Genomic DNA, 11,408 nt, shown 5'->3' on the forward strand with positions numbered 1-11,408 from the left:
AATAATTCAAAAATTTAGAATATGATAAATTTTTTCTATTTATTATTTAAAAACTGAAGTGAAAAGTGAAAATGTTAATTTCATGCGATAATGTAAAGTCAACATTCGTTTATAAAACCCTTAACTCTAGTTGTCTAGCCGTCTTGACCAACAAGGCGTTCGCACTCATCATCATGCATTAAATAATAGTTTCCAATGCACACCAAATTTTTTTTATAAAATGTATAAATTGGTGTGCTTATAGAATATTCTAAGGTTTCATCGAGACGGCCTGGCAAGTAAAGTCAGAAGTCAGTTTCGCACGACGAACTGTCACGAGACTCTTTCCGTATACGTGTGTCTGTGTGTGTGTGTACGTTTAACGTTTCGACGAAACATACGCGTCAATCGCGCTCCAAGATCGTTGAAACCCTTAAATTTAAAACTAAATTGAACACTCAATTGTTCATTTATGTCGACAATACTTTAGATCTTTGAGGTCAATTAATGCTGGCAAACTATTTCTCGAGCTCTGCGAGTACATTGTTACACATCGCAAACAGTGTAAATAAAATGTACAACGACGATACTAACGAATCGTTCTCATTGCTCGATCAAACGTAAACAAATACTTACCTCGACATAACTCGCACTTTACTTATAGCTTCGCGCTTACGTCTATATACTCAGTTGGATCGTTAGTCATAAAGTCAGTAGTCGAAACCGCAGTGAAAACAGAAAAAAAATATCCTTTCGGTCATAAAATTGTAATTAAAATGTTCAAGTACGAGTGCATTACACACACGATGGACGATTACGACCAAGGGTTATTGGATAAATTGAAGAGATTGCGACAAGAGACGAATTGGGAGGTCAAACGAGAGCGAGACCGACTTAGTCGTAAACTTTATCCTTTGATTGAAAATTGGGTGAACAAACTTCCAGATCTTCGTGAAATTTTTCAACAGGAAGAAATTGATTGGCTTCTCTTGGAGGATATGAAGAAATTGGTTAAGAACGGCGAACATTACATTAATACATTCGTCGACTTCGTGTCTCGAACGGGCTACAAAGACGTGCCTGACGTAGATGAAGACGGCAAGCCACTGTTGCGTCGAACCACACCGATACACTATGCGGCTAGACACTTATGCCGTCAAAACGTGATAGATAAACTGTTTGAAATGTACGATAGTGATGCGAATTACACAGACGAGTCTGGCTTCAGTCATCTTCATGCCGCCTGCTTGAAAAAGAAAGTTCGTATCGTCGAGTCATTTATCAAACACGGCCAGGATCCTAATCTCGTCTGGCCAGAAACCGATGATACGCCGCTTCTCTTGGCTCTGTACAGCGATGATTACAACCTGGCCGAGACTCTGCTGCGACTTGGCGCCAATCCGAATTTGGCCAACGCAGAAGGATTGACACCTCTGCACGTTATCATCCGAAGTCGCGTAAAAATGAATGAGTGGCCACGGCTGTTATTCGAGCTCAGCGACGACAAATACCATCCGCTGCAAGTCGATGCTCAGGACGAGTTTGGTCGAACACCGTTGCACACGGCTGTACTTTACGATCGCGGGCAGATCGCCGAATTGCTGCTGATATATGGCGCCGAACCGAATTTGCCCGACGAGGATGGATCGACTCCTCTGCACGTCTTTTGCAAAATCAATTACCAAAGAACCGTCGACTCTGTGATGGAATGCTTCTTCAAGGCCTGCGACGAGGCACAAACGATGGTGCTAATCGATTGCCTGGACAATCAGGGCCGGACACCGCTTCAATTGGCCGTGGCCAATCTTTTGCCGAATACTATCGATATACTCTTGGATCGTGGTGCCGATCTGACTAGCTTCGTTTTCCCAACTGAGCGTCAGTTCGGCACGAAACTCAAAATGCCCAAGTTTTATAGAGATTTCCATGATACATTGATACGAGCATCTGGTGCTATGATGGTCGTCGAGCGACTAGAAAAAAGAGGATACGAACTGAAACGAAGCGACGCTCTGATCATCATGAATTACTTGGCTCGGTGCAAATTGATGGAGAAGTCGGTGGATTTTATTCAATGTGCGCGCCGCGACCACACGTTCTGGAGGGAGACGAGCAGAATAATGATACCTCCGACGCAAAGAGGAGAGTATTCTTATTCTTCTCCTGATTACAATCCTTCGTATAGTAATATAAGGCCACCGGCCGAGTTTGACGACGATCTATTTTTGAACGAAGATGACTGGTATCCTGCGGTCGCAAGAATGATTCCAGGTTTCGTCCAGCCACCCGAGTCCGACAACGATCGACAACGTACGAAACTCTCGCTCCATGATCTGATCTCTTTACAACCCAAAGAGTTGATGAACCGGTTAACATATTCGGACTTCTTCGAGTTAGCGCAAAAGACTTCTTACACGGGACTCAGTGATGCGCAAAATAAGGCTTTAGCCGTGCATCTAAGCGAGAAACTGTCGAGAGGATTCTTCCGGCGCTGGGCGCTGGATCCTCTGATGGAGCTGACGAGACTGCCACTTATCTGCTGCGACATCATCATCGAGCAGCTGATAAACAAAGATTTATATCATATTTGCTGTGCGGCCGTGGGTCAAAGCTCGCACGTCCAATAAGCATACTTGTATTATTATTATTATTTTTTTGTTTGATTGTTTGTTGTTACTACATTTTTTTATATTTTCCGTATGATTCGAATAGATGAATTAAAGAAAATTTGAATTCATTAATTGACTTGGATTAACCTTTTGTTTCTGTTTCAATTTTAATTCTGTTTTTTTTAGTAGAATTCCATTAGGGCAAAATTTCAATGCAAATTTTATCAAATTTTTTTGTATACAACTAAATATACACGAAGGTGGAGTTTGAATTTCAAAGTAACATCGGTAAATTAATAAAAAGCCAACACCATCTCGTTATTCATCTGAAAGGCGAGTAGAACGTGTGCTCAGTACATTCAAACTCATGTCATTCGGCTTGGTTGTTTAGTGTTCATATCAGCTGAAAGACGACGATGATAATAAAAAAGCTTGAACACATTCACCTTATGATCTTTATCGCGTTTTAAACGAACTTTTAGCTCATTTTAGCTCAACTGCGCACATCAGGTACTTTTTATAGGTCAAATTTCTAAATTGCAAAACGTCCAAAAACTGCGTGTACGCAGTGGTCACGCGTCTTGTATTTTTCTCGGTCCATGATTCGCGATGCATTGTAAATTACATCAATGCGGTGCGTGCAGCGCGTCAAGATCGCACGCGAGAAATAATGTATTACGACTTTTTTCAACAGTAAAAATAGATGAAACTACGTAGCGTGCGCACGTGCGCCATTCGGTTTTTATTGGCTCCTCGCGCGCAATGGAATTGATATTGTCCACGGCGATCATATATTTCACCACGATGTATTATAATAGTCGATACGTACGTCGATTTCGATTCGCGGGTTTCGTAAATCATACTTTTATTGAAAGAGAGACAGATAGAGAGACCTCTCGTGTACATGCACTTGGATGAGTTCGCAAGGTCGTGCGCCAGCACTGCATAGACGCAGCAGCAGCAGCAAAAAATACAATAAAGTTTCGGTAAATGGTAATTGAGCCGCAAGCGAGCTATGTCGTATACACCACGCGCAGCTGTCGCGCGGTTTCGTAAACAAATGCAAAATTGCGATGCGATCGATAGAGAGGCGCATGTGTCGAACGACGTTCCTCGCAGCGACGCGCGTCGCAATATCGAACGCGATTCCTGACGTTTTCTTTTTCGTATATTATTTCCAAGATGTTCCAATATGACGTTACAATAAAAGTGAGGATATGTTTTTTGTGTACTTTTGGCAACTATCTGGCGCACGTTTCGCGCTCGGACGCGCGGCAAAAAAGCCCCTCCTAATGCTCGACCAGGAAGATAAGGACACTGATCTTACGACGAGAGGAAAAAAAGAAAGACAAAAAGAGGCGAGATATCGGGCATCTGGTAAAGATGATGATTGCTAGAGCGTCGAACGTTTAGAAAATAAAACTCAACAATGGCATGTCGATAATACGCGTTTACTCGGTTATATGGAATATCGAAGCTGTACAATTCGAAACGATAACTCGCTAATTTTTTTATAACAAACTTTTCAATTCGAAAAGCAGCATATTCGTCGCCCTGTGTCGCACGTACAATACGCATCAACGAATCGCTTCGCGCGCGCAAAATTCCTGCTGCGAGTCGAATTCGAGCTCTCTCGTACAGCATTATTAATAGAGAAAATTTCCGCCGTCGCTGGTTTTGCTTCGGTCGCGCATCTCATCATTATTATGTGTGTGTGTGTGCCTCCGCGTGGCAGTGTTCACGCGACGAAGTTCAAATTGTTCGCCAAACCACGAACTATAACGAATATAACGCGTCTGCGTGCGGCGGCGGCGACGTACGGCAACTTCCGCGACTGCTGCTGCTGCTGCTGCGGATGTTTGCAAACTCGATTATGCGTCCTCGAATTAACGTCTCTCTCTGTGCCACTACACACATTCTTGCGCCACTTTAAGATTCAAGTATTAATCGGTGGCGGCTCTTTTGTTGATTATCTCGTTGCGGGGGGTAGCGGCGGCGGCGGCGGCGTCGATGAAGATTTTAATCTAGTTCCGCGCTGGCCACGTTATTATAGATATCCGCCTCGAGCGCCGAACGCGATTGCGGAGACGTAAATGGAGGCGATCGCGCACGAAACGAATGTTATGTACGCATGGCTGGTAATGCTCGATCGGACCGGGCCGATACGACTCGACAATATAGCTGCTGTATATATAGCAACTATGGATATCCAGTTAATTGAATTGAAGGGGCGATTAACGCAACTAACGGTAATGTTTCAATTTCGTTCATTTATTTTTCGTCGTTTATCGCTTATCGATAGTTCCTTCAGCTGCATCGTACTAAACATCGATATTTGCATTTTATGCTCGAGCTTATTGTTGAATAGGGTTGTAATCCACCAGATCGATTTTAAAATACTACCTTTTTTATTACAATTTTCATAGACGTATTGACACGAGGAGATCAACTGATCAAAATCATGTTTGTACTTATACAATTACTTTTACTTTACTACATGCAGATTATACAGGTACAGGTACTCGCCATCTAGTGGTGAAGGCTTAAAGTAGTAATAGTGTTTAAAGTAATTTAAAATGTCCCTAATATTTGTAACTTAATTGCAGCAGAAAACCTCCCTTTACAAACCAATTAATGATAGTGCGTCTAAAACATTTCATCTTTTCATTTTTTCATTGGAATTATTAATGTTGATCATTTCTACTAGAGTATTTTACCAATGCAATAAATAAAGTACATTTAGCTCGAACTGCACGTTAGATTTCCTCGAACCACCTTTGAATAGAACAAAAACAAAATTTTTTTCTTGTGATCCAATAAACAAATTTGCTCAAATTAATTTTTTTCAATTCAATTATAAAATAAAAATTTACTTCAAATTTTGTGCGCTTCAAATGTTTCATTCAATGCCTACGTCCATATCACTTTGAAAACTACGGTTCTCGTCCGATCACCGAATATAAGTAAAGTTGAGCGCGGTTAGTACTTGGATGGGTGACCGCCTGGGAACCCCGCGTGACGTAGATACTCCTTCTTTTGAATTTTTTTAACGAGTTATCTGATTATTAGTTAACGCATTACTTTATCACATAGACTCCCGTGGAGTGCATTATTTTATAATCGCACAAAGTTGAGGGTTACTTTTTTTCTTCCGTCTTCGATCGACCGACTAGATGACTCGTACCACCTTGATTTATACGCGCCGACATAAAAGTTTTGGAGAGAATTGAATTTCCAACGTAGCGAGTGATTTGCCAATTTAATGCGGTTCAAAGCCACGGCGGACGCGAAGCGGTACGTAGGTATTCGCGCACGTACATACAGTCCACCCATCCGCGCACATTGAAATTCGCGTAAAGCTAAGTGGACCGAGGCAAACGAACCTGCCATATAGTACGCCGCCTGTGGGTATAAGACGCGCGAGGCCGTTGGGATAAATTCGAGGTCCTCTGGCCATTGTGCGTGTGCGCGGGGATAAAAGTTCCATTCTTCGGACGATTAATGGCAAGACTTTGAAAAGCCGTATAATAATCCCTCGCCGGTGCGGTCAGACTCCCTGGATCATACCGAATTTTTATTACCATCTCGCCATTAGCCGCCTCTCTCTCTCTCTCTTTTCAGCGATTCGCGAACTGCGGCACGAGAGCTTTCGCATAACATAGAGAAATATCTATGGCGAAAAAAAAAGAAAACATTGTTCAGCGCCAACTCGGTGGTATAATGTTTTTCGTCCCTTTTATCTTCGGATATTCATTCACGAGTTTAATGTACTGTAGCGCGAGCGAATCGGTGTGATACACACGCGTATACATAATAAAATATATACGAAAAAAGCACACACTGTACGGGGCGGCGTTGGGAAACTTTTTTGTTGCGTACGCTACTGCGGTAATTGGCTTCGTATGCAGATTTCCTGCTACTTTTTCCTTTTTTTTTTTTCTTCTAAACGACATCGAGATAGAGATTTCGTTGGAGTATTAAAACGGCAGCAGAAAAAAAGGAGATGTAGCGTCGTTGAATGTAATGAAGTGCGTTACGTACTACGGCCGTTATACTTGTTAAAAGTTGCTCATGCAGCTAGCGATATACGCGCTCGGAGTTCACATATAAAATTCCATAAGGCACCCGAGTAACGTTTTTTAAAAATTATGTTTATTAGTAAGTTTTTTAGCCGACGTTTGTTTATTTACTCCGTATTTTTCAGTTTAGCTTCCTCCGCGAGGAAGCTCTGCGATACAGGCTTGAGAATACTTTTTTGTCCAGGTATATGGCGAAGAATAGTTTTGCTTACATTTAAGTATACTAGATTAATTTTCAACGAATGTCTGTATACGTGTCTAAAGTGCACAACATAGAGTCGAAAAGCGGACGTTTGCCGCGCTCTCAAAAATTAACTTCGCGACATTTATGACAAAAAAAATTGAAAAAGTGCATTTTTTTCAATGTATTAGCAAAGAGTTTTTTTTCATTGCTTAAAATAGAGACTCAATATTTAAGGGCCAGACGAAGTTTTTCCCCGGTAATAGAAATGCCAAAGACAGTGACAAAGATAAATACGAGAGTCTTAAATGGCTACTTCCCTGTGCTTGACAGTATTCAAATTGTTCTGCCGGAGACTAAGACGAATACAGTACTGCAGTGGCACGATACCTCGTCTACTGAACTTATATTTACGTATCCGCAGTCAAGCACGTCCCATATCTCGCATGTATAATATATAAAAAAATATATATATTGCCGTCGAGCTTTAGCGTTGGCACAGACATAAACGTCGTTCGATTTTTACTTTTTCGCATATCCGACGTTTTTACACACAGACACGCTTGCCTTTTTCTCTTTCTCCGTCGTCGCTCTGTCCTACATCTCTATTCACTCTCATTGCTGTTGCTGCTTTGCGTTCTACTCTCGCGATATTGTTTTGCTGTTTTCAGTCTATATCGCGCGCAAAGCTCGTATTCGCCGTGTATATTGTGAGCTTTGCAAATCCGGAAAACACCCTAGCTACGAATAGCCAGCATACATACATCTGAAAATCCTAGTATAAACAAAAAAAAAACAATTTGCTTTCCCTCCACCGTCAACCTCGCGAGTATTCCGCCCGTGGAAAAAAAGTTACGAGGTATACATACAACGTCGCGCGTCTATCGCCGGGGCGACCTTGACGAGCCATTAAAGCTCGCGCGCACACGCGTCCCCGTAATAACGGCTGATTGCATTGCATAAATTACAAAAAAAGACGCCTCGTATGTACACGGGGTAATTCGATATGTGCAATTACGCGTCGCTTCTTTTCCTTCTTTTTTTTCACTTGTCTCGAGGAAGCAACAACAGCAGCACAATTCGAGGCGCAGTAGTGAAGTTATTTTTATCGGCGAAGCGCGCGTGTCGTCCTTTTGCCCTGTCACGATGACGCTGAGACTCGACAAATTAAGTTGATTATTTTTATTAATAATAAAGATAAAAAGAAATGTCTAAACTACATCTTGACAATATTTGTATAATAGAATTCAAATTCAATGAAAAAAACTGTTGAATCTAAATTAAAGTTTGTGTTGCCTCTAGGCAATAAATAATCGAAATCACCACGATTATCGCACTCGCTCGCTCGAAAGTTTCACTTCGATAACAATGTAAAAGTATTGGTACAATACTCACGCATCGGATCGAATCCCGTGACGAAGGTTGGACAAGATTGGTAGACCGTCTCGCCCGCGGGCGTGTCCGGCCAGCACGACCAGCCGTCCCATACTCCTCTGCAGTACGGTTCTGTGAACACAAAAAAACAGAGCATGAAGAATCCAATACGACGATATACGTATTTATTAAATATGAACGCGCACAGCATTGTTCAACGTTCATTTACGTTTCGCATATATTATGACATATGATCGTTAATAAACGGAGCACACGAGCGAAGGGCAGCAGCAGCACATTTTATCCGTTGATGCGCGCGATTGATATAAAATGTTCACGTATATTATATTCTACTTATAACAGCGAGAACGAGCCCATATTGTAAGCCACGTTTTCTCGACTCATGATACATTTGTAATTACGATATGTATGGCACCGGGGATGAGCGAGATATACACGGTCCGATTATTGAATGGCGCATGTAAATTCGATTCGATACTCGTCAAATGCAAGTGTGGCACGTGCAATTTAACGATCGTACAGCGATGTATATTGCGAAAAGATTTTTTGCCCGTTACCCGCGCTATAGCCCGGACTATTCGATACCTATATATTATATACGTGCACAAATACCATAAAACATAGTGTATGGTACTCGCCAAATCGTTGGGTATTTCGAAAATTCGAAAGTGTCGTCCTTTGAAAAAACTACCCGCGCGTGCATCGTTAGTTCAGCTTCGTGTGTGCAGCATCGTGCGCATGCACTTGCTGCCCAACGGGCAAAATGGACATAGTTAATGGAGCATACACACAGCTAAAGCTGCTCAGCCTCGATACACGTCGGTGTGTACGCGTGTGTGTGTGTAGTACAGCTTGCAGCTATCCCCATGTCAATGTCGAGCAAATATTTACTTTACCAAAGGCACGGAGCTATGCGACGCGCGCGCGCCCGATCTTATGCCGCATTATGCATGTATATTAAGTGTACGTGTATGTGTAAATGTCGGATGCGCAGGTGTGTGTGTGTGTGTGTGTGTGTGTGTGTGTAAGTGCACGTAGAGGCGTGGGCAAGAGCAATACCACGTAGCACAAGCACACACACAGAAACTGTGTATAATATTATGTATATACGTTGGGTGTACTCTCGTTGCTGCTGCATCATCAAAACTCGCAAGGCAACCGCAAAAAGGCTGACGCCTAGTCTCCCGCCCGACGTATATACGCACGTAATGACTGTATCGAGCTTGGGCGTTAATGCAAGAGAGCTAAGATTGAGAGGGGAAAAAGAGCTATGTGCTTATACACCGAGCCCTTTTCAAGATTTTCACTTTCTTAGCCTCGGGACCAATTTTTCCCGCACTCTATTGAGGAGATAATTCATCTAGGAGGAGAAAGAAAAGCTTTTCGCCTCTTTTTCACCGGGTTCGTGAAAGGATGAATGAGCTAAGAGGTTCTTCAGCAGAGAGTCATTATGAGGCAAATGATTTCGTGTATACGCTCTAGGGTAGTTTATTTCTTCAAAAATATTTTTTATGCATTTTCTGTTATGCACATTAGGAGGAGAAGAGGGCTAATTTTGAAAATTAATGCATCACTTTTAAACTTGGAAAAAATTATTGCTTATATCATCATTTTTCATCTGTCGAATGTAAACGACCATCACAATTTTCATATTACTTGAGCAATTATTTATTCTCTACCGCTTGTAGATTTACAATTAAAAATATTCACCATTTAGTGTGAAGAGCTGGATTTTCCTTTTAAAATGTATAAAATTCAAACATAAATTTCAGATGAAAACATATTACGAATTTTATTTTTTCCACCAGTTTTTTTCAGTTATTCTTGTAAATCGACGAAACGACATTGACGGACGAAATGTCATTGTCTGGAAGTGACCGGGTCACTTGAACTTAATACTTTGATAATACTTTGCTACTTGTACATTTTACAGATAAAAGCACCCGCCATCTAGTGGTATGTTATTGTATATTAGAGTGGTTGTAAACTGGTCTAAATTTTTTGAAACAGTTAAAAAGTCATTTTGAAGTTATTTAAAATACAGTTTATATTTGTAACATATTTAGAATAGAAAATCCGAAAAACAAACCAATTAATGATAATACGTTTTAAAACATTATAAATTGTAATTTTTTGATTATTAGGCCATTATTAATATTGATAATTTTTCCTAGGGTATTTTACAAATGCAATGAGAAAGAGTCGTTTATAGGTGATACGATCGCATTGAAACTATTTTCTGTTAAAATATCAAGTAGGTGTAAAATTTGTCCCAGTTTGGTCACATAAAAACCGATTCGAATGAAGCGTACCAGTATAGATACACTTCGTATCGTATCCAAACTTGCAGCCGAAACTTTTTCATAATATGTAACGACGATGAATGGGTGAAGCCTCGCTCGCTCGCTCGCTAAAATATCCGCAGTAGCACACGTATGCGCCGCTGCTCTTCTAATTTTCTCTTCCTTCCTTTGCGTGCGGAGTCGCAACGCGCGTCTGGACCTTTAATCAAGTCGGGCACGCTCGTTCGCGCGCGCCAGAGCTTGCGTACTTATTACGTGGCGAAAGTTTCCCTCGCATAGTTCGATCGATATTGCCTTTGTGATATCAACTTCTCGCGAGTTCTTTCGCGACTTCATGTATATTTAAAACACATTTTCGTACACTCATACATCAATACATACATACATACACATACACGTGAGGTTTTTCTTCTCGTAGAGTATTACCTCGATTATCCGATATACCCCGGTAGCCCACTAGAAGCTCTTGGTATGAATACCGACCCGGCGACGATGTTCTCCGAGGTAGTCGAGCTGTTTTCGCTATTTCGTTCACCAGGGTAGCCAACTCGATGCACCAAGTATGAATATCGACCCGGCGACGACTTTCTCCGAGGAAGTCGAACCGTTTTCGCTATTTCGTTCACCAGGGTAGCCAACTCGATGCACCAAGTATGAATATTGTCCCGGCGATGACTTTCCGCGAGGAAGTCGAAGTGTTTTCGCTACTTTATCACTCGGGTGACCTACACGGTGAACCAAGTATAAACATCGACCCGGCGACGACTTTCTCCGAGGAAGTCGAACGGTTTTCGTTACTTCGCCCACCCGGGTGACCTACTCGGTGCACCAGGTATTAATATCGACCCGGCGATGACTTTCC

General features: G+C 41.7%; 1 protein-coding gene and 1 pseudogene across 4 annotated transcripts in view; one reads left to right on the forward strand and one right to left on the reverse strand.

Annotated features, from left to right (window-relative positions):
• The window catches only part of LOC106656247 (calcitonin gene-related peptide type 1 receptor-like), a 140,629-nt gene that overhangs the window by 25,970 nt on the left and 103,251 nt on the right, over positions 1–11,408 (reverse strand). For all 4 annotated transcript variants that reach the window (XM_014377072.2, XM_023461701.1, XM_014377076.2 and 1 more), the window contains one exon: positions 8,244–8,354. In XM_014377072.2, coding sequence (XP_014232558.1) covers positions 8,244–8,354 — 111 coding nt within the window. The remainder of the gene's footprint in view (positions 1–8,243; positions 8,355–11,408) is intronic.
• On the forward strand, positions 5,497–5,615 carry LOC111694261 (annotated as a pseudogene).

Source organism: Trichogramma pretiosum, unplaced genomic scaffold, assembly GCF_000599845.2.
Source record: "Trichogramma pretiosum strain Unisexual culture from Peru unplaced genomic scaffold, Tpre_2.0 scaffold4, whole genome shotgun sequence".
Classification (NCBI taxonomy): domain Eukaryota; kingdom Metazoa; phylum Arthropoda; class Insecta; order Hymenoptera; family Trichogrammatidae; genus Trichogramma; species Trichogramma pretiosum.